General features: G+C 46.0%; 1 protein-coding gene and 1 pseudogene across 1 annotated transcript in view; both read right to left on the bottom strand.

Annotated features, from left to right (window-relative positions):
• Positions 1-24,840, bottom strand: part of LOC124718769 (aminopeptidase N-like) — a 152,655-nt gene that overhangs the window by 53,920 nt on the left and 73,895 nt on the right. The window contains exons 9-12 of the mRNA XM_047244382.1: positions 23,019-23,100; positions 17,645-17,837; positions 6,595-6,790; positions 2,919-3,193 (exon numbers count right to left, since the gene is read on the bottom strand). Coding sequence (XP_047100338.1) covers positions 2,919-3,193; positions 6,595-6,790; positions 17,645-17,837; positions 23,019-23,100 — 746 coding nt within the window. The remainder of the gene's footprint in view (positions 1-2,918; positions 3,194-6,594; positions 6,791-17,644; positions 17,838-23,018; positions 23,101-24,840) is intronic.
• On the bottom strand, positions 6,315-6,432 carry LOC124719186 (annotated as a pseudogene).

Raw genomic sequence — 24,840 nt, forward strand, 5'->3', positions numbered from 1 at the left:
TTATTTCTACAACGGATTACATCAGTTTACAGCTTGAACATTTAGCTATTTTTCGAGATAATCACCATTTCTGTCGATGCATTTTTTGTAGACGCTGTGGCAGTTTTTGTACCCCCATGTCGTACCAGCTTGTCGCTATGCTGTTCAGAAAGTTATAAACCTCTTCTTTCATCTCGTCGTCGGAGCTGAATCGTTTTCCGGCCAAATGTTCTTTTAACCTAAGGAACAGGTGACAGTCACTGGGCGCCAAGCTAGGACTATGGGTGGGTGATTATGTTCCACTGAAACTGTTGCAGGAGAGCAACGGTTTGCCGAGAGATGTGTGGGCGAGCGTTGTCGTGAAGAGTGTGTAAGCCCTTGCTCAACGTTCCTCTTCTCTGGTTCTTAATTGCCCGTTTGAGTTTTTTCAGAGTCTCACAGTACCTGTCAGCGGTAATTGTGGTCCCAGGGGGCATAAAGTCGACCAACAATACCCCTTCCCGATCCCAAAAAACGGTTGTCATTACTTTATGTAAGTCTGCAGGCTTTCGTGGTTATTAGGCCGCGTCATGTTTCTTCTCGACGTCTCGACCCCCCTGCAGGGATCTTCCTCAGGATCTTTTGGTGTCCAATACTGCTAGAACACTCTGGCGGCCTAATAACCCAGAAGATTTTAACTTCAGTGTCATGACTTTACCAGCAGACTGTGTGTGCTTGAATTTCCGCGGCTTTGGCGAAGAAGGATGCCGCAACTGGCGTGATTGTTGCTTGGCCACAGGTGTAAAGTGGTATGCCTAGGTTTCGTCACCCGTGATAATTGAGTCCAGAAAGTTGTCCAGTTCGGCTGCATGGCGGTGAAGAAATGCGCGGGAAACATCAACTCGTTGCCGCATGTGGTCCTTAGTCAGCATGCGTGACACCCATCTTGCGCACACGTTCCGGTAGTTCAATGTTTCCGTTAAAATTCTGTGAGCGCTGCTTCGGGAAACCTCAGGAACCAACGTGCAGAGATCATCCAAGGTGATCCGCCGATCTTCACGCATGCTTTGCTCAGCCTTCAGCACTGTCTCCTCAGAAATTGACCGTCTCCCGCTCCTTTGTTCGTCGTGAATTACGGTACGACCAGCTGCTAACTGTCTACATCACTTACGAACATGTTTGACATCAATGCACGACTCACCACACACTTTCGTGAATTGGCGATGGATTTCAATCGGCGCATTGCCCTTTGCGTTCAAAAACCGAATAACTGCGCGCAATTAGCACTTGGTGGCGGTAACATCCAACGGAAGCTACATTCGTCCACGAGACTCAGAGGGCCACAGACACGGGTTCCCAGGTAGATGCCGTGTTTCTTGACTTCCGCACGGCGTTCGATTCAGTTCCTCACAGTCGTTTAATGAACAAAGTAAGAGCATATGGACTACCAGACCAATTGTGTGATTGGATTGAAAAGTTCCTAGATAACACAACGCAGCATGTCATTCTCAATGGAGAGAAGCCTTCCGAAGTAAGAATGATTTCAGGTGTGCCGCAGGGGAGTGTCGTAGGACCGTTGCTATTCACAATACACATAAATGACCTTGTAGATGACATCGGAAGTTCACTGAGGCTATTTGCGGGTGATGCTGTGGTATATCGAGAGGTTGTAACAATGGAAAATTGTATTGAAATGCAGGAGGATCTGCAGCGAATTGAGGCATGGTGCAGGGAATGGCAATTTAATCTCAATGTAGTCAAGTGTAATGTGCTGCGAATACACAGAAAGAAAGATCCCTTATCATTTAGCTACAACATAGGTCAGCAAGTGGAAGCAGTTAATTCCGTAAATTATCTGGGAGTCGGCATTAGGAGTGATTTAAAATGGAATGACCATATAACGTTGATCGTCGGTAAATCAGGTGCCAGACTGAGATTCATTGGAAGAATCCCAAGGAAATGCAATCCGAAAACAAAGGACGTAGATTACAGTACGCTTGTTCGCCCACTGCTTGAATACTGCTCAGCAGTGTGGGATCCGTACCAGATAGGGTTGATAGAAGAGATAGAGAAGATCCAACGGAGAGCAGCGCGCTTCGTTACAGGATCATTTAGTAATCGCGAAAGCGTTAAGGAGATGGTAGATAAACTCCAGTTGAAGACTCTGCATGAGAGACGCTCAGTAGCTCGGTACGGGTTTTTGTTGAAGTTTCGAGAACATACCTTCACTAAGGAGTCAAGCAGTATATTGCTCCCTCCTACGTATATCTTGCGAAGAGACCATGAGGATAAAATCAGAGAGATTAGAGCCCACACAGAGGCATACCGATAATCCTTCTTTCCACGAAGAATACGAGACTGGAATAGAACCGATAGAGGTACGCAAGGTACCCTCCGCCACACACCGTCAAGTAGCTTGCGGAGTATGGATGTAGATGTAGATTATCAACGGCTGCCAAGCCAAGACTGAGCGCCTCAGATAGGCGTGCGCATGTTTACGCACAGCGCGTGAAGCACTCTTCATAACAGTGTGACCAACTGCCACATAAACAGAGTTCTGTACTTATAAAAAAAAAATAGACCTTACTTTTGGGATTACCCTCGTATGTGACATAAATGGCAGTAGCTTTTGGTTTCATTGATTTAGAAGCTTACATTCATGCTGTAGATCTTAGCATGTGACATGACTGGCGACTTGATACGTCTACCATTCCTGAGAGAAAGGATTTTAAACGGGCAGACCAACAGACAAACAGACCAACCGACCGACATACAGATTGAGAGACAGACAGACCGACCGACCGACCGAACGACCGACGGACGGACAGATAGGCCGACAGACAAACAGTCCGACATTGTTTACTTTCAGAATCACGCTCCTACGTCCAAAGCTACACGCCAGCTGGGGTCCTCGACATGTAGAGCTGAGTAGCAGAGGGCGGCTGGGCAGACTCACTGACCTGCAGCAGCTGCTGCTCCTCGGACTGCTGGAGCCTGGTGTCCAGGTAGGAGATGGCGGTGAGCGCGCTGTACCACGGCACGTACTCCTGCTCGGCGACCAGGTAGACGGTGTTGTCCAGCGCGACGCTGTAGTCCAGCAGGCCGGCGCGGGCCAGCTGGAAGGCGTCGTCCAGGATCTGGGCGCGGTTCACCACGCCGATGGCCGAGTGGTCCGACTGCAGCTGCGCCGCCAGCAGCGCCCAGTTGTCCGTGTCGTAGTTGACGCGGTAGAAGCCTGCACAGCGGGGCAGTCAGTCTACGTCCGCGTCTACATCTCTCAACAGCTGTCAAGTTCACTAAAGAGACCACGTCCCTCAGTACCACCTGTTAGTAGGGTTTCTTTCCGTTCAAATCACATACGGCGCACGCGAGCTGTAACTCTTTATCCCTTTTACTACTGTTTCTTTTCAGAGTGAAAATCAGTAGTGCTAGATTGTAACATATGAACTTTCTCGGCCGCAAATGTCACAATAACCTCTACACATACACTACCTGCCATTAAAATTGCTACAAGACGAAGATGACGTGCTACAGACGCGAAATTTAACCGACAGGAAGATGATACCGCGATATGCAAATGATTAGCTTTTCAGAGCATTCACACAAGGTTGACGCCGGTGGCGACACCTGCAAAGTGCTGACACGAGGAAAGCTTCCAACCGATTTCTCATACACAAACAGCAGTTGACCGGCGTTGCCTGGTGAAACGTTGTTGTGATGCCTCGTGGAAGGAGAAGAAATGCGTACCGTCACGTTTCCGTCTTTGAAAAAGGTCGGATTGTAGGTTATCGCGATTGCGGTTTATCGTATCGCGACATACCTGCTCGTGTTGGTCGAGATCCAATGACTGTTAGCAGAATATGGAATCGGTGGGTTCAGGGGGGGTAATACGGAACGCCGTGCTGGATCCCAACGGCCTCGTATCACTAGCAGTCGAGATGACAGGCATCTTAACCGCATGGCTGTAACGGATCGTGCAGCCACGTCTCGGTCCCTGAGTCAACAGATGGGGACGTTTGCAAGCCAACGACCATCCGCACAGTTCGACGACGTTTGCAGCAGCATGGACTATCAGCTCGGAGACCACGGCTGCGGTTACCCTTGTCGCTCCACCACAGACAGGAGCGCCTGCGATGGTGTACTCAACAACGAACCTGGGAGCACGACTGACAAAACATCATTTTTTCGGATGAAAGCATCGTGATGGTCGCATCCGTGTTTGGCGACATCGCGGTGAACGCACATTGGAAGCGTGTATTCGCCATCGCCATACTCGCGTATCACCCGGCGTGGTGGTATGGGGTGCCATTGGTTACACGTCTCGGTCATCTCTCGTTCGCTTTGACTGCACTTTGAACAGTGGACGTTACATTTCAGATGTGTTACCACCCGTGGCTCTACCCTTCATTCGATCCCTGCGATACCCTACATTTCAGCAGGATAATGCACGACCGCATGTGTAGGTCCTGTACGGGCCTTTCTGCATACAGAAAATGTTCGACTGCTGCGCTGGCCAGCTCATTCTCCAGATCTCTCACCAATTGAAAACGTCTGGTCAATGGTGCCCGAGCAACTGGCTCGTCACAATACGCCAGTCACTACTCTTAATGAACTGTGGTATCGTGTTAATGCTGCATGGTCAGCTGTACCTGTACACGCCATCCAAAATCTGTTTGACTCAATGCCCAGACATATCAAGGCCGTTATTACGGCCAGAGGTGGTTGTTCTGGGTACTGATTTCTCAGGATCTATGCACCCAAATTGCGTGAAAATGTAATCACATGTCAGTTCTGGTATACTATATTTGTCCAGTGAATACCCGTGTATCATCTGCATTTCTTATTCGTGTAGCAATCTTAATGGCCTGTAGTGTAGACTGTTACTTGCGCCATGATTCTAACCACGACAAAACCCAGGCATCATAAAAACTTCGGAGGATAGGTAAGGAAAATCTGAGAACCAGAAATGCTTCACGCGGAATTATTGCTCACCAGTGCATTGCTCAAGAATAGTTATTCGTCCACTGAGGTAAAAAGAGCGTTAAGACCGCAGCGCAAAAATCATAGTGATGCACAAGTGCCGGTGAATTCGGGAGCATTCCTGCCTTTCATTACCTGCGCTACTGATCGCAAAGGAAAAATCTTTTCCGCCTTTCCCACAGTTCGTGACTCACTAAGATGCTATACTGTGCTCCAAACAAACATTTATTCTTCAAATTGAGGCCTATGTCTGATACTAGTAAACTTCTCTTGGCCAGCAATGCCTTTTTTTTTGTCAGTGCTAGTCTGCTTTCTCTGTTCTCGCCCGTCATTGGTTATTTTCCTTCCAAGACAGCATAATTCCTCGTCTACTTCGTGAACGTCAGTTTTGATCCTAAGTTTCTGACTACGTTTGATTGCCTTTCTGTTTTTCTGGTTTACTCTCAATCTATATTCTGCACTCAGATTGTTCGTTTCATTCAACAGATCCTGAAATTCCTGTTGATCTTTATTGAGCATGCGAGTAGCAAAGTCATCAGAAAGTCTTACCATTGCTGTCCTTCCACCGGAATTTTAATCCCATTCTTGAACGAATCTGTTATTTCCGTCATTACCTCTTCTATAGCTTACTTCTATTTTTCTCAGAGTTTCTAACAAGTCGGACCATTTGAGATTATCGAATGTTTCTTCTAGGTCAACTATTCCTAAGAACGTGCCTTTATTTTTCTTCAGTCCTCCTCCCATTACCAACCACATCGGGCCTGCTTCTTTGCTGTCTTAATATTAACCTGATCGTCATCTAATGGGTCCTAAATTTCTCTTCCATTCTTCTCTACATTATTCTTCTCAACAACTTGGACGCCTGAGCTGTTAAGCTGACCGTGCGATTATTCTCCACTCGTCGGCTCTTGCTATTTTCGGAACTGCGTGGATGATATTTCTTCGAAAGTACGTCGTGATTGGCAAGAGACAGTTTCTACACACAGTTTTTTTAGCTTTTAGGGGGGATTCCCTTATCCCAGATGTAGGTTTCGAACTTGGTGGAAGAAGCGGGGTCCTTTTCCTATTCTGTTTAAATCGTCTAATTTGGCCGTTCCATCACTTGATATAACACTAACTTTTCAGACGTTCAACCTTCCCCCCTTCCACTGTGATATAAAAGGATGTGTATGTCCTACTCATCTTCATTGCCACTGTCTTGCTCTTACTCACAGTCAACTTGAATTGTTTGAATTTTTATTCCAGTAGGCAGTCTCTTATGAGGCTCGATTTCTGCCTCTCCCCAAATGCCATCAGAAAATCAACAACACTACACGCTACTATTCGGTCGAGTAGCTCCTCAATTGGCATCACGAGGATTAGTGCACCCCGAAAAATGACAACAGCACACGGCGGCCCGGATGGTCACCCTTCCAAGTGCCGGCCACGCCCGACAGCGCTTAACTTCGGTGATCTGACGGGAACCGGTGTATCCACGGCGGCGAGGCCGTTGCCCCACCTGACATGTAAGGTGTCCAAACTCCCTACGTCTCACAACACATACAAATTTTTGGTGGCGTTTTGATTCACCTGTACGTGACGCCTCAGTAACATCACCTGGAGTTTATTTGTAAAAGCGTGAAAAGGGCGCCCCCTGGTATGCAGAGCTGCACTCACCGACTTCCTGTATGTTGACGAGGAGCCAGTCATCGGCCGCGACCGTAACAGCGAGCTGCGCCTCCCCCACGTCAGCCGGCAGCCACTGGCGCGTCGCCGTGCTGCTGAAGTCCCCCTCCTGGCCAGTGGTGAACGTCAGCGGCACGTCCCACGAGCTCAAGTCGGGCTCCGCCCCCTCCGTCAGCAGGAAGCGGGTCTGCAGGGCAAAGAGTTGCAACAATTTGGAAGACCGTCCCGTCCGCCAGTGTCTAACGCTCCATCTATACCCACATCTGCATCTGCATCTGTACTGCTTTACAAACTGAGTGTACCGTCAAGGGGACGAGGTCGAAACGATAGGAAACCTCAGATCCACCAGAAACATAAAAGAAGTTTAAGATCGGCAAAAGACATAGGACATAGGACGTGTGAAACCCAGCTCGCGCTATTCGTTCACGAGACTCAGAGGGCCATAGACACGGGTTCCCAGGTAGATGCCATGTTCCTTGACTCCTGCAAGGCGTCCGATACAGTTCCCCGCATTCGTCTAATGAACAAAGTAAGAGCATATGGACTATCAGACCAATTGAGTGATTGGATTGAAGAGTTCCTAGATAACAGAACGCAGCGTGTCATTCTCAATGGAGAGAAGTCTTCCGAAGTAAGAGTGATTGCAGGTGTGCCGCAGGGGAGTGTCGTAGGACCGTTGCTATTCACAATATATATAAATGACCTTGTGGATAACATCGGAAGTTCACTGAGGCTTTTTGCGGATGATTCTGTAGTATATCGAGGGGATGTAACAATGGAAAATTGTACTGAAATGCAGATGGATCTGCAGCGAATGGCAATTGAATCTCAATGTAGACAAGTGCAATGTGCTGCGAATACAAAGAAGGAAAGATCTTTTATCATTTAGCTGCAATATAGCAGGTCAGCAACTGGAAGCAGTTAATTCCACAAATTATCAGGGAGTAGGTATTAGAAGTGATTTAAAATGGAATGATCATATAAAGTTGATCGTCGGTAAAGCAGATGCCAGACTGAGATTCATTAGAAGAATGCTAAGGAAATGCAATCCGAAAACAAACGAAGCAGGTTACAGTACGCTTGTTCTCCCACTGCTTGAATATTGCTCACCAGTGTGGGATCCATACCAGATAGGTTTGATAGACGAGATAGAGGAGATCCAACGGAGAGCAGCGCGCTTCGTTACAGGATCATTTATTAATCACGAAAGCGTTACGGAAATAATAGATAAACTCCAGTGGAAGACTCTGCAAAAGAGACGCTCAGTAGCTCGGTACGGGCTTTTGTCGAAGTTACGAGAACATACTTTCATCGAGGAGTCAAGCAGTATATTGCTCTCTCCTACGTATATCTCGCGAAGAGACCATGAGGATAAAATCAGAGAGATTAGAGCCCACACAGAGGCATACCGACAATCTTTCTTTCCACGAACAATACGAGACTGGAACAGAAGGGAGAACCGATAGAGTTACTCAAGGTACCCTCCGCCACACACCGTCAGGTGGTTTGCGGAGTATGGATGTAGATCTAGATTTGCCTACACTAGCTGCATATACACTCAACTTCAGAAAAAAACATAACACCTTGAACGACTAGACCTAGGACGTTCATATTCAGAGGACAAGTACACTAGTATGTTTTGCAGAAATGACTAGCATTTCAGTCCCCTCCGTTCAGCATGACTCCCGTTGTCTAATCGGCACAGGGTACTCCACGGGCTCTGATAACTTGTTCGATATGTGATGGCATCGACGGCGAGAATGGTGTCCTGTGGTAGAGTCATCCACGCTGCATTGACCTGGTTCCAAAGTTCACTGTGGTACTTGGGATTGGGTCACAGCACGACACCTCTCGTATCACCATAGCCCACACGTTTTCGACTAGCGACAAGTTTGATGATCTGGTGGACAACGGCAAAAGACCTGGTATCCTGTGACACCAAGAAGGCACGTGTTCGTGCAGCAACATGCGGTCGTGCATTGTCTTACTGGAAAGTGGCGTCTGGGGTGTTGTCCAGAAAAGGTACGGCTACAGGTCGCAGGACGTCATTCACGTAGACCACACTGGTCACAGAGCCCTGGACACGCACCACCTGATACTTCTGGTTGTACCCGACAGCGTCCCTCACTATAAGGCATCGATTCGATATGTCCTGTGTGAATGCAGTCACTGTCATTGTCTGCGGTGAACCAAAATGTGGCCACCATTTTCAAACAAACAGAGCGTGGATTCGCCCAAAAGCACTGTCTGATGCCATTACTGTCCTCAGTGAAGTCGTTCCATACACCATTGCCGTCTACCATGTTTCTGCGCATTCGTCAAAGGCTGGCGGAGAAGTGTACGATGCGCACGCAACCCGTGCCGTAATAAACGGCGACGGACTGTCACCGCTGACAGTGTACGATACGCCGCACGGTCCCACTGTTGCGCCGGAGCCGAGGAGGTTGCAGATCTGTCATTTGGATGAGGCGTCGGTCTTCTCTGGGTGGTAGTGTGGGTGGTGCGACCTGACCCATCTCGTCGTGTGCCAGGGCCTTCCGTCAACCATTCTGCACACCCCCGTTGCACAGCTGAAACACTTTGTCCCACACGAGCAGCAGTTTCCCGGATGGATGCATCACATCATCTCGTGGCAATAATGCGCGCTCTTTGAAACTCACTGATTTGACGGTACTGTTCCCGCATACGTCTGCGAGCCATCCCGAACGTGTGCGCAGGTCACACTGGTCCATTACCTTCGGTTCATAGCAACCACGAAAGCAGAAGGCACGTTTTCCCAGTAGGTGGTGTTGCGCCACGATATCGAAAAATGGTTCAAATGGCTCTAAGCACTATGGGACTTAACATTTGAGGCCATGTCCCCTAGACTTAGAAACTACTTAAGCCTAACTAACCTAAGGACATCACACACATCCATGCTCGAGGCAGGATTCGAACCTGCGACCGTAGCGGTCGCGTGGTTCCGGACTGAAGCGCCTAGAACCGCTCGACCCAGCGGCGATATCGACGTTGACCGTGAACCTGCGGGTAGACATGGTTCAAATGCCAATCACTTCTGCACAACGTACTAATGTACATGTCCTGTGAACATGGACGTCCTATCTCTTGTCCTTGACGGTGTTCCGTTCATTCTGTACACGAGTGTAATATTTCTTGTAGTTGTGGACTGGTTTATATTGCTATCACGAAAAGAAGTGTTAACACCTGTCTGGTTGAACACAAGAGGAATTCCCAACTGGGACATACGGATAAATCGGCCGTAACGGAACATGTTTCCACCATAATAATTTTAACAGAAAGGAGGCACTCCGTCTTCAGGCCACAAGTGGCCAATCGGGACCATCCGACCGCCGTGTCATCCTCAGTTGAGGATGCGGAAAGGAGGGGCGTGTTGTCAACACACCACTCTCCCGGTCCTTATGATGGAATTCTGTGACCGGAGCCGCTGCTGTTCGGTCGAGTAGCTCCTCATTTGGCATCACGAGGCTGAGTGCACCCCAAAAAATGGCAACAGCTCATGGCGGCCTGGATGGTCACCCATGCAATTGTCGCCCACGCCCGACAGCGCTTAACATGGGAACCAGTGTATGCACTGCGACAAGGCCGTTACCCCAACAGAAAGGAGGGCGGTGTTAAATTACATAAAATTTGATTGTCAGTGTCGGACCGTAAGAACGGTGATCAATTACTTTCAATCGAGAATGTTGGCATCACCAGACACAATCTATAGCCGACGTGTTGTGATGGACTGCGCTGTTCTCTATACCGACTATACACCGTATATATATATATATATATATATATATATATATATATATATATATATATATATATATATACACTCCTGGAAACGGAAAAAAGAACACATTGACACCGGTGTGTCAGACCCACCATACTTGCTCCGAACACTGCGAGAGGGCTGTACAAGCAATGATCACACGCACGGCACAGCGGACACACCAGGAACCGCGGTGTTGGCCGTCGAATGGCGCTAGCTGCGCAGCATTTGTGCACCGCCGCCGTCAGTGTCAGCCAGTTTGCCGTGGCATACGGAGCTCCATCGCAGTCTTTAACACTGGTAGCATGCCGCGACAGCGTGGACGTGAACCGTATGTGCAGTTCACGGACTTTGAGCGAGGGCGTATAGTGGGCATGCGGGAGGCCGGGTGGACGTACCGCCGAATTGCTCAACACGTGGGGCGTGAGGTCTCCACAGTACATCGATGTTGTCGCCAGTGGTCGGCGGAAGGTGTACGTGCCCGTCGACCTGGGACCGGACCGCAGCGACGCACGGATGCACGCCAAGACCGTAGGATCCTACGCAGTGCCGTAGGGGACCGCACCGCCACTTCCCAGCAAATTAGGGACACTGTTGCTCCTGGGGTATCGGCGAGGACCATTCGCAACCGTCTCCATGAAGCTGGGCTACGGTCCCGCACACCGTTAGGCCGTCTTCCGCTCACGCCCCAACATCGTGCAGCCCGCCTCCAGTGGTGTCGCGACAGGCGTGAATGGAGGGACGAATGGAGACGTGTCGTCTTCAGCGATGAGAGTTGCTTCTGCCTTGGTACCAATGATGGTCGTATGCGTGTTTGGCGCCGTGCAGGTGAGCGCCACAATCAGGACTGCATACGACCGAGGCACACAGGGCCAACACCCGGCATCATGGTGTGGGGAGCGATCTCCTACACTGGCCGTACACCACTGGTGATCGTCGAGGGGACACTGAATAGTGCACGGTACATCCAAACCGTCATCGAACCCATCGTTCTACCATTCCTAGACCGGCAAGGGAACTTGCTGTTCCAACAGGACAATGCACGTCCGCATGTATCCCGTGCCACCCAACGTGCTCTAGAAGGTGTAAGTCAACTACCCTGGCCAGCAAGATCTCCGGATCTGTCCCCCATTGAGCATGTTTGGGACTGGATGAAGCGTCGTCTCACGCGGTCTGCACGTCCAGCACGAACGCTGGTCCAACTGAGGCGCCAGGTGGAAATGGCATGCCAAGCCGTTCCACAGGACTACATCCAGCATCTCTACGATCGTCTCCATGGGAGAATAGCGGCCTGCATTGCTGCGAAAGGTGGATATACACTGTACTAGTGCCGACATTGTGCATGCTCTGTTGCCTGTGTCTATGTGCCTGTGGTTCTGTCAGTGTGATCATGTGATGTATCTGACCCCAGGAATGTGTCAATAAAGTTTCCCCTTCCTGGGACAATGAATTCACGGTGTTCTTATTTCAATTTCCAGGAGTGTATATATATACTACGCTGCCTCGAGTTCGAGCAGTTTGCCGCTTTATCACTGATGATGTTTCTTGCAGTGGGAGACGAAATGTTAGGAAGAAGTTTTGTACATCGACCACAGCCTATCAGCCCGCAAGTTTCAAGTGAAGCTGGACGGATGTTCAACCATATCTTAGTAACAATACAAGGTGGTGAATAGAATTGCAACTTACTTTAAATGCTCATGAATCTAAAACTGTGCATGTCACAAAATGCTAAAAACTTAGTATTTTACTAGTTCAATATATGCGAGTTACCAGTGGATTCAGTAAACTCATAGAAATATGTAGATGTAACGCCTTGAAAGGACATGAAATAGGATGATCACGTAGGCTCAGTCATTGGTAAAGCTAGTGATGGACTTCAGTTCATTGACATTATACTAGGAATAAGTCTTCAAAGTAGTCTGCATACAAAACACTCTCTGAAATCATGCTGGAATATTGCCCAAGTATGTGGGATCTCACTGTTCGGTTGGTCACTGGTCTTGTGACAGGTTTGATGCGGCTCACCAGGACTTCCTCTCCTTCATCTCACGGCAGCACTTACATGCCATACCGCTCCATACCATACCAAACAGGTGATACTAAACGCATCTGGCCACAGGTTTGACTCGTAGGTGAGCGTCATGGAAATGCTGAAAAACCAGATCTGGCAGGAGCTTCAAAGTACGAAAGTGCTCCGAGACCGATTTCATTCCCGGCCTACGTGCGACGTCTTCCCAGTAACTACGGTGATAGAGTCACCTAACAACTGTAAACAAGAGATGTGTGTACAAACTGTCACATATGAGCAGGCAGTGTTAAGTAGCGGACGTGTGGACGCAGTGGTTCAATGTTACTATGTTACAAAACTTAATGGAGCAATACCTCTATACCATGTGCTCAAGACATTCTCTATAGTGTTCTGAAGTAGAGACAAGCGTATTCAAAAGTTTGCCCCGGGCGAAAGCAACTAGTCACGGATGTCTGCTGCGAATTGACTGAAATGCGAGTAGTTCTTTTCCGGAAAAAATCATCACGGGTGGCCAGACCTAGTGTTGTCAACACGAACCTACTACAAAACGATAAAGTATAGAAATTCACGTAAAGGGTCAACGCTTCAACGGCATAATCGACTTTCGACCCAATGTGACGCGTAAATTGAACAACATTCTAAAATAGGATTTTTCTGACACTTTCACAAGGTTGTATCGATACTACGTGGGTACTATTGAAGTGGGGGATAAAAACATAAAACTTCTTAAGCATTAAAATCTCCATCTTAACGTTTCTATTTTTTACTCACGCGATATCGAAACTTTTCAGACAGACGAGGCAGATGTCACCAGTTGGATTACCAATCACCGGTAGTTACAAAATACGACTGGTGCAAGCTTAAACATCGATATTTCAATATCGACACTGAAGCGCTTCATACATAGTAACATCGATGCTACACAAAAAGTATGGGCCTCTGATAACGGCAGAAAAAACCATGCTACTCGTTGCCACTGACAATAAATTTATCGTCAGTTAAACGAATGGTTTACTGAACATGTCCTACAACAACACCGGTGCATAACAACTGCAGTTTTTCAGCCGTGGCCACCGGAATGTGTGTGTGTGTGTGTGGGGGGGGGGGGGGGGGGGGGAGGGGGGGGAGGCAATATTTTTGAAAGAAGCAAAGCAGACACACTGGCTGTTGTCATAGGAAATCGTGGACTAATGTCTTTCACTGTTCATCCAGTCGATGATTTCGTGGTGCTAGGTAGTGTGTACCGTTATTGTTATGAAGTTTTTTTTAATTGCTCAAAATAACATGCCGAAATGTGTAAGCACATGTAACGTTAATGATACGAAATATTACAGTTGATCCACACAAATACAATCACTTATAAAAAGGAAAGCAGCATATCGAAAAGTACGATTTTACAGATGATTGTGTTCGGGATTTCCTTGAATAATTTTACCCTTTTAGTTCCTTACTTTTAATGATAATTGTTACGAATAATAAAACTTTGAATATTCTTTCATTTTCAGGTGATCTGCGTTAACACTGAAGGTGTTTACAAAGTGACACGGCAATGGAGGAACGTCATATTAGCTAATGTGGGATGGCATCAAGTTTTTAATAATTTGCCGGCCAGTTTGGCCGAGCGTTCTTGGCCCTACAGTCCGGCACCGCGCTCCTGCTACGGTCGCAGGTTAGAATCCTGCCTCGGGCATGGATGTGTGTGATGTCCTCAGGTTAGTTACGTTTAAGTAGTTCTAAGTCTAGGGGACTGATGACTTCAGATGTTAAGTCCCATAGTGCTCAGAGCCATTTGAACCATTTTTTAATAATTATTTTATTTTTAACACTTATGTTATTACCAAAGGTATTTCATAAACGGAAAGAGAATCTCGCGTTATGTTAAATGTGACCTCAGCAATAAGGAAAAAATTATATCTGGATCATTACTGGAATTACCAACAGATAAGAAAGAAAGGATTAAGCTATAGGCAAGAAGTCGTGGGCTAAGTAATCTTAATTATTACGACCAATATTGCGTTTATTAATGAATAAATACAGTAATAATTAAGATTACTTAGCCCACGACTCTCTGCCTATAGCTTAATCCTTTCTCTCTTACCTGTTGGTAGTTCCAGTGATGATCCAGGTACAATTTTTTTTTCGCATTGCTGAGGTCACATTTAAAATAAGGCGACATTCTCTTCCGTTTTTGAAATACCTTTGATAATAAGATAACTGTTAAAAATAAAAAACGTAAATTATTAAAAATTGATGCCATCCCACATTGGCATCAAATTTTTAATAATTTACGTTTTTACATTGGCTAATATCACGTTCCTAATGGCCGTGTCACTTTGTAAACACCTTCAGTGTTAACACAGATCACATGAAAACGAAAGAATATTCGAAGTTTTATTATTCGTAACAATTATCATTCAAAGTAACGAACTAAGAGGGCAAAATTATCCAAGGAAAGCCCGAACATAATCATCTGAAAAATCGTACTTTTGGATATGTTGCTTTCCTTTCTATAAATAATTATATTTGTGTGGATCAGCTGTAATATTTCGTATCATTAACTTTAAATGTGCTGACACAGTTCGGAAAGTTATTTTGAGCAATTAAAAAAACTTCAGTACAGTAATGGTACACACTACCCAGCACCACGAAATCATCGACTGGATGAACAGTGAAAGACATTAGTCGACTATGAGCTATGACAACAGCCAGTGTTTCTGCTTTGCTTCTTTGAAAAATAATGCTCCCCCCACCCCCCCCCCCCACGCACACACACACACACACACACACACACACACACACGCACACACACACACACACACACACACTCTGTTGGCCACGACTGAAAAACTGCAGATGTTATGCACCGGTGTTGTCGTAGGACATGTTCAGTAAACCATTCGTTTCACTGACGATAAATTTATTGTCAGTGGAAACCAGTAGCATGGTTTTTTTCTGCCATTATCAGAGGTCCATACTTTTTGTGTATCCGTGGAGCCAGGTAATCGGCAAGGTACTGTGCAAGCTGATGGACGCTCCATAATGGTGTGGGCTGCGTTTATGTGGAATCGCCTGCGTCCTCTGGTCCAACTGAGCCGGTCATTGACTGGAAATGGTTATTTTCAGCTACCTGGAGACCATTTACCGCCAAACAGCGATGGAATTTTCATGGGTGACAATGCGCCATGTTGTTGTTGTGGTCTTCAGTCCTGATACTGGTTTGATGCAGCTCTCCATACTACTCTATCCTGTGCAAGCTTCTTCATCTCCCAGTACTTACTGCAAGCTACATCCTTTTGAATCTGCTTAATGTATTCATCTCTTGGTCTCCCTCTACGATTTTTACCCTCCACGCTGCCCTCCAATACTAAATTGGTGATACCTTGATGCCTCAGAACATGTCCTACCAACCGATCCCTTCTTCTTGTCAAGTTGTGCCACAAAGTCCTCTTCTCTCCAATTCTATTCAATACCTCCTCATTAGTTATGTGATCTACCCATCTAATCTTCAGCATTCTTCTGTAGCACCACATTTCGAAAGCTTCTATTCTCTTCTTGTCCAAACTGTTTATCGTCCATGTTTCACTTCCATACATGGCTACACTCCATACAAATACTTTCAGAAACGACTTCCTGACACTTAAATCTACACTCAATGTTACAAATTTCTCTTCTTCAGAAACGCTTTCCTTGCCATTGCCAGTCTACATTTTATATCCTCTCTGCATCGACCATCATAATTTATTTTGCTCCCCAAATAGCAAAACTCCTTTACTACTTTAAGTGTTTCATTTCCTAATCTAATTCCCTCAGCATCACCCGACTTAATTCCATTATCCTCGTTTTGCTTTTGTTGATGTTCATCTTATACCCTCCTTTAAAGACACTGTCGATTCCGTTCAACTGCTCTTCCAAGTCCTGTGCTGTCTCTGACAGAATTACAATGTCATCGGCGAACCTCGAAGTTTTATTTCTTCTCCATGGATTTTAATACCTACTCCAAATTTTTCTTTTGTTTCCTTTACTGCTTGCTCAATATACAGATTGAATAACATCGGGGAGAGGCTACAACCCTCCGCGTCATGTTACCAGGCCATAATTATTGTTCATGACTGGTCTGAAGAACGTTCTGGACAATTCGTGTGAATGATCTGATCAGCCAGACCGTTCAACATGAATCCCATCCAACATTCGTGGTACATAATCAAGAGGCCAATTCATGCACAATCCAACAGCGGTGTCACTGGTTCCCATCAGATCAATGAAGTTAAGTGCTGTCGAAATGGGCTAGCACTTGGCTGGGTGACCATCTAGTCTGCCAGGTGCTTTTGGCATGTGGGGTGCACTCAGCCCTTGTGAGGCAAACTGAGGAGCTACTTGATTGAGAAGTAGCGGCTCTGGTCTCATACAGCTGGAAGAGCACCCCCATATCTGCATCCACTGACGTCTGTGGTCTGAGTATGACACGGCGGCCGGTCGGTACCATTGGGCCTTCATGGTCTGTTCTGACGGAGTTTTGAGTTTGTATTGTATTGTATGTTAACCGGGGGCCTAGAAACGACGAACAGGCTCCGTCCCCGCCGCAGCCGCAGTGGTCCACAACCCCACGACGACTACCGCAGTCCACTTTCACCCCTCCGCCACCCCACACCGAACCTAGGGTTATTGTGCGGTTCGGCTCCCGGTGGACCCACCAGGGAACGTCTCACACCAGACGAGTGTAACCCCTATGTTTGCGTGGTAGAGTAATGGTGGTGTACGCACACGTGGAGAACTTGTTTGCGCAGCAATCACCGACATAGTGTAACTGAGGCGGAATAAGGGGAACCAGCCCGCATTCGCCGAGGCAGATGGAAAACCGCCTAAAAACTATCCACAGACTGGCCGGCTCACCGGACCTCGACACAAGTCCGCCGGGCGGATTCGTGCCGGGGACCAGGCGCTCCTCCCCACTCCGGAAAGCCGTGCGTTAGACCGCACGGCCAACCGGGCGGGCAGTTTTGAGTGTAGTTTTTAGTTCGTGCACAAACGCCTGCGTCGGCAACGCTTCCTCACTTCTGGGCGGCTGTAGAGCCAAAATGGATCAACATTTCTGCAGGGGACTTCCAGCGACCTGTCCCTGCCACGTGGAGTTGCTGCCTACGCCTTGCTAAAAGGGGTCAGACGCAATACTAGCGGGTGTCCCACGACTTTTGGCACCTCAGTCTGTGTGTGTAGTGACCTCGGTCGTGCCTTACCTGTGTCAGGGTGACGGCCCCTGTTTCGTAGTCCCTGGTGACGTTGACGAGTGGGAAGCCCGCCGTGTTTATCCACGGCCTGAGCGCCTCGCTGAAGGTCTTGCCGTCGGGCAGCAGAGGCTGGGGGTCGGCGTCGGCCAGCGCCTCCTCCAGGCCGGCCAGCAGGAGCTCGTCTGATCCCTCGCTCAAGGCGCTGCATCAAAACAGGTTGGTTGGTTGGTTGGTTGTTTGGGGGAAGAGACCAAACAGCGAGGTTATCGGTGTCATAGGTGTAGGGAGGGATGGGGAAGGAAGTCGGCCGTGCCCTTTCAAAGGAACCACACCGGCATTTGCCTGGAGTGATTTAGGGAAAACACGGAGAACCTAAATCAGGATGGCCGGACGCGGGATTGAACCGTCGTCCTTCCGAATGCGAGTCCAGTGTGCTAGCCACTGCGCAACCTCGCTCGGTCAAAACAGGCACGGTGACACATCACCCTCAGTCACTTTGTCTGTGTAAACGTCTCATCCATCAAGTCATTAGTAGGAGTCGTAGTAGTGTTGTGACATTATTGTTCATATTTCTTAAAAAAATTTTTGTAAATATTTTATTGAAACTGTTAAAGCAGAAGTAGAGACATCTTCTTTGAAGTGAAATCGATACTGAAACTCTTTGATAACATCAAAATGAATGTACATATTTACTTTTAAATATTGTAAAGATATCCATTTGTTATAATTATTAAATGTAAATGGGTGCTATAATGTAATTATGTATGTAATAGTTACTGGCACTCACTTAGGGGTGTATGATATATGTGTAGTAGAAAAGATGGTGTAGTTCCGTCAGGAACGGAAAGCTGTCTAAGCGTAGGAAAAGGTGGGAGCGGAAACGTTCGACGGTCGCGAAGAATGTCAGTCGAGCATAGTGTGGAGTGCGACGTACTGTTGCATCTTGTCTCGGTTGGAAACTGCAGTTTATCACGGCCTGGTATGGGGAGAAAAACCGGCTGTTGATTATAAGATGGATCATCACTACGGATAGGAAATAAGTCCGACATGGGTAACTGCTCATGGCCGTTTTGATATGAATGCACTTGTTGCCCCCAGCGCCACCGTCGCTGATCACAGCTTACAGGGTACGACATTTTAGCTGTGTATTATAGAGTGTGCCAGGAAGTTCAAATGTGCTTTAAGCATAATAACCATCATCCAAATTAACAATTGTGTCCACCTGGAAATTTATCCCGCTCATAAACCAAGCAGGATCCTAACCTGGCACATGATAGTTCCGAGTGTCCTGTATTCAGCCAAGACTGTGAAATCTTTAATATATTGTTGGCAAATCAGTATTTAATCAGTGAAATAACTGATGGAAAGAATAACTGAGAATTTCATAATTAACATTTTCTTTGTTAAAATGATTACGTAAGGTTATGCCAGATTCAGAGACCACATTAGATAAATTGTTTGCTGCTTTCACAATACGTATTAATGAAAGGAAATACTAAGTTGATGATTAATGGTGATAAATAGTAACGTTAAACAGTTTACAGTGAATCAATGAAATGTTGAGTACCAAATATGTTGATGTAGAACCCCCCCCCCCTCCCCCCCCCCCCCGTCCAAATTTACTTTTGCTTTCATGAAATCAGTCTGTTTGCTTAAGCAATTGGGTACTGTAGTTTAGTTTCGAGCGGCTACACTTTTCTTGTATTGCTGAACCATCTTTTATCTAAATCTAAAGTGAAGTCTGTTAGATAAGTAGGGAGTTGCAATTTTTCTGCTGTCCTACTCAGCTTCATTACGTGTGCCTAATTAGACTGGCGAATAATAGTGTACCAAAAACCACATATATTGTCATCGATGCTGAATAGTAGTCTAACTACTGTTATTTGCCATACCTCTCAACTAATGACTTATCTGAAGAAACGAGTTAAAGTCTGATGCTTATTCCTTAGGTTAACACACACGGTTTTTGCACTTGTTTGTGTGGTTTTACTATCCGGATAGGTAACTGTATTTTCTGTTTGTTACATTGCTTATTATTACAGTTGGCATTGCATGACAGTATGTTTTGTAAACCAGTTCAGAGAATACAAAATACATGCAAGTATTACATCTGGTTTTACGTATCAGGATAGTAAATAACACACACAAGTCAAAAGAAGGAATATTACAGTATGAGGGGCGTACAATGGGGAATGCAACATATTTTTTCTCTTGGACAATTTAGGTTGAAGAATGTAAAATTTGTTGTGTGGCATCGTGGAGCATTCCCGTTTTAGTCCCTGTACTTTCACGAAGTTCTGATGGGTAGCGCCACTGTATGTAGCCTTCAAAATGGCTTCTGTGACGGAGGTGCTGTCCAAGCAAAGAGCTATCATTGAGTCTCTTTTGGCGCATAACCAGAGCATCGCAGATATTCAGAGGTGCTTGCAGAATGTCAGTGCTCTGGAAAAGAACAAAAGCACGGTGAGTCGTTGCGCGAGGCGGCTGTCATCATCACAATAAGGTCGCACGAACACATCCGATCTGCCGCGTTCCAGTCGTCCTGCAGTGGTGGGACGTGCGGGCACTCTCATTCGACGGATCAGAATTAAACACCTCCCTGCTCAATACTGAACATCTCTGTGGGTAGTGATGACACACTCTTCCACCAGTTGGGGTACCCAGAGGTATGTGCGCGCTGCGTTCACCGCAGAAGGCCATAAACAGCCTTGGTCCAATGAAGGATGCACTGCACAAGGAACCGTACGTGGATGATTGAGAGCTTACTGGTGCAACAAGTGGTTGGCTCTGATGTCGACCAGAAGAGTGACATCATGCAGGCATACAGACCTTCCCAGAACGGTGACGTAAGGCCGTCGCATTGATGGCAGACTGCGTTGAGAAATTGGTTTTTGTAGCCGAAAGAGGGGGGAATAGCGCAGTATTGCAGTCCTGCATAAAACCAACTTGCTTTCAGAAAAAAAGTGTGCCATTACATATTGAACGCCCGTCGTCGTAGTAGTAGTGGGTGACAAAAACAAAGTGATTTGACAGTGGAACAGTGGATGGAGAAATGTTGTCGGTACACTGCTATCTGCCTGCCCTGTAGGGATGCGGAAGCAACGGCTTTGCAATTCAGTTCCGAATTCTTTCGTACGTTGACCTTTAACCGGCAGTAATTAATTGCACGATCAAAGAGAGTTATCACTTTTCTGTACTTTTGAGGTACTAGCTGCAGTATTTTGCCTACTATAAAAAAAAGAGCAAAAAGAAAGAAAACACATGACGAAAGAGAATCACAACAGGTACGTTTACAAACACGGTGCGACCTAACCGTTCTCTGATAGGTTGTTGATATGGTAGCTCTTCTGTAAACAACTTATCATCTGCCACTTTGTTCATCATCATCTTCGTTTTCCCTCCATCCAAAATCTAGTCGGGTTTCAATGGTACTTCGCACTTTACTCGGTCTTTCCACCATTCTTCTTCCACAATTTGGTTCCGTAGCAGATTCCTCCTCCTTTTTTTTTTTTTTTTGTCATCAGTCTACTGACTGGTTTGATGCGGCCCGCCACGAATTCCTTTCCTGTGCTAACCTCTTCATCTCAGAGAGTAGCACTTGCAACCTACGTCCACAATTATTTGCTTGACGTATTCCAATCTCTGTCTTCCTCTACAGTTTTTGGCCTCTACAGCTCCCTCTAGTACCATGGAAGTCATTCCCTCATGTCTTAGCAGATGTCCTATCATCCTGTTCCTTCTGCTTATCAGTGTTTTCCACATATTCCTTTCCTCTCCGATTCTGCGTAGAACCTCCTCATTCCTTACCTTATCAGTCCACCTAATTTTCAACATTCGTCTATAGCATCACATCTCAAATGCTTCGATACTCTTCTGTTCCGGTTTTCCCACAGTCCTCCTCCTTAACTCATCTTTATTGTGTTCATCCATCTTGTTCTCGGTCTTCCACTAGGTCTCTTGCCCTCAATCTTGAACTCCATCATTTTTCTTGGTATTCTTCTCTCCCATCCTCTTCACATACCCAAACCATTTTAATCTATTCTTTTAAATTTTCTTAGTCATCTTCTCCACTCCAGTTTCCTTCCTACAATCTTCATTTTACATTCTGTCTCTCCTCCTCTTCCGTAGCATACTTCTCAGAAACTTCATTTCAGTGGATCGTATCCTACTCTCCTCTAGTCATAGTCCAAGTCTCTGAGCCGTAAATTAGGTGTGAAGTAAGTCTTGTATAGCACCAGCTTGCACCTCATTGGCACTTCCCTTCCCCACACCAAGCCCCTCACACACTGGTAAAATGGACTACTCTGTTGTATTCTATTGCTAATTTCTGTCTCCAAACGTGCATTCCCCATTAATACACTTCCCAAATATTTCAAGTTGTCCATTATCTCAATATCCCGTCCATTAATATGAATTTGTCCCTTGCCCTCTCTATCCCCTCTGGTTACCACTATGGACTTGCTTTTCTCCACACTAATTTTCATTCCATATTTCTCGACCTTATCACTTAGGATGTCTATTTGTTTTTGTACTTCTCCTTACTGCTTGTCCCCCACGCCACAATATCATCAGCAAATAGTAACAGCTCCATCTCATCTCCCTTCCTCTATGGGCTTCTTTCCTCTCTTTGACTATTTCATCCATCACCATTGTAAATAGTAGTGGTGATGTCACAGTTCCTTGTCTTACTCCCGTAACATTCTTAAACCATTCAGTTCTTGTGTCTGCACACAACTAGAGCCTTTTTCATACATTGCCTGGATGACTTCAGGTGTTTGCTTTCCAACTCCCTTTTGCCTGGGCACACTGTCATATGCTTTCTCTAGGTCGAGAAATGTCATCATCAGATCTTTCCCATAGACCCAATGTCTTTCCATCAACTGTATCATACTAAAGATTGGATCCACTGTTGATCTACCAGGAAGAAAGGCATACTGAGTTTAACAGAAAACAGTCAAATGACATTCCAAGGTCTTGGTATTTAATGTTCAATGAAGTTTTAAGTTGATATAGTAACTCTACAACTTAGCTCTACTTGTAACAGTCAACAAAGGTTTTTTCTTTTTTTCAGTTGTAACTTAAGTAAGTATTGACCATTTGAAAATGTTAAACATTTGTCACAATCACGGAAATATTTATCAGACAAGGCGTTCATGGCGTAACACTTTTCATTTCCGCAACTTTAGTACGTAGCAGTGGGCCACATGCACTCAGACCCATTGATGTTGTCTAAGCCTCATTCCAGTGAGACAGAATCCCAACACACTTTTCCTTGCATCAGGGGTTGTTCTTTTAACTAAAACGCGAATTTCACCACATAGCAGTTGAAGTAATGGTCACTGTATGACACAAGATAGACACAGAATTTAAACATGGTACTTACTTTGCCTTGAGATAGCGACTGAGTCCATCGTAGAACACATCTGTTCCCAAGGCATGCTGCATCATACGGATCACTGAGCCACCTACAAAGAAACGATACACAGTGCTTAGATCTCGTACACTCACTGTTTCTTTCCGAGTCCGATAAAAGTTGGTAGAGGCGTTAAGGCAGATCTCAACACAGTTGAGAAAACGCGCCTTTGCCAAAAGGTTATTTTGAGGAAAGAAGGGGTGCTCCAGCACACGTAGAAGTTCACTATATGTAGCTTATGCAACATGGATGATACAGTGATTCGGAGCGCAATGTGACCTGAGTATATGGACATACATAATGTGACATTTACTTACTAATAAATCTACCCAAGGGAAACACTCCGACTTTGATCAGCTTTGAATATGTTGTATTGAAATGAAAGGCAGATATTTTTTACACGTACCCATGTAGTCATTAAAGGGGGTGGAACACCCCCACTCAAAAAAGAATTTTTCTCGAAATATATCCCCCACTATTTTGTTTTTGATTTCGACGTTTGACTAACATCAAAACGTATAGCATCGCTATTATGAAATTCAAACGTATAAGATGAAGTGGTATACCAAAAATGCATTTTGCATTTGTCAAAAATAAGGGAGAAGTAAGATGCATTTTGCATTTGTCAGAAATAAGGGAGAAGGAAAACATTCCACATGGGAAAAATATATCTGTAAACAAACATGATGAGACTTACCAAACAAAAGCGCTGGCAGGTCGATAGACACACAGACACAAACGTACACCAAAATTCTAGCTTTCGCAACCAACTGTTGCTTCGTCATGAAAGAGGGAAGGAGAGGGAAAGACGAAATGATGTGGGTTTTAAGCGAGAGGGTAAAGAGTCATTCCAATCCCGGGAGCGGAAAGACTTAACTTAGGGGGAAAAAAGGACAGGTATACACTCGCAAACACACCCATATCCATCCGCACATACACATATATAATAGAGGAAAACATTCCACATGGGAAAAATATATCTGTAAACAAAGGTGATGAGACTTACCAAGTAGTGCTATCTCTGAAGACTAACATTACACGATGTAATCCCTTTCAGCCACAATGACCGCCTCCAGTCTCGTCCTGAAGGATCACACGCGCTCTCGGAAACAGCGCTGTCCAAATTCGCAAATGCTGCTTCGATAGCGGAACGTAGAAGTGCGTCATTAGGGCGTCTCGTCTTATTCATAACTCTTTCGACTACGCTCCAAATAATATAGCCGAGCGGGTTCAAATCCGGGCTATTCGGGGTCCAGAACTGCTTTGACCACAACGTGTCAACGTTATTCGAGAGCCAGTTTTGGACTAAGTGGCTCGTATGAGCCGGTGCGCCGTCGTTGTCTCCCCGAGGCCGTAGTTACCATCCACGGTTTAACGGCATTCATCAAAGCTTCCAGGAAAACTTCTTAGTTTGATCCTCTTCAAAGAAATGTGGTGGCATGACATCACACAACACCGAGAAGGCCAACCGCAGACTCTTCCGAGGCATTACACTTGGCCACAATATCGTAAACAGTTGACGTCTGGTACACAAAGAATCGAATTAACTCAACAGCGCGAAGGCCATCGATAATCGCGGCTCTGCGGTTGTACTCCACACTTGTCCGTAACCTCTCTGCCATTTTGAGGTTCTGACTGTTTACAAGGTGCCTATGCCTTCTCCACTCGCGTCCTTCGGCGGAACTACGATATGGCGGGATATTCAAACTAAAATTTGTCCGAATGTAAGTGCCGTAACTTGTATATATTAATTTTGGGAAATATAAAAATTACTTAACGGCTGAAAGCAAGG

The sequence above is a fragment of the Schistocerca piceifrons genome, chromosome 10, assembly GCF_021461385.2.
Source record: "Schistocerca piceifrons isolate TAMUIC-IGC-003096 chromosome 10, iqSchPice1.1, whole genome shotgun sequence".
Lineage (NCBI taxonomy): Eukaryota > Metazoa > Arthropoda > Insecta > Orthoptera > Acrididae > Schistocerca > Schistocerca piceifrons.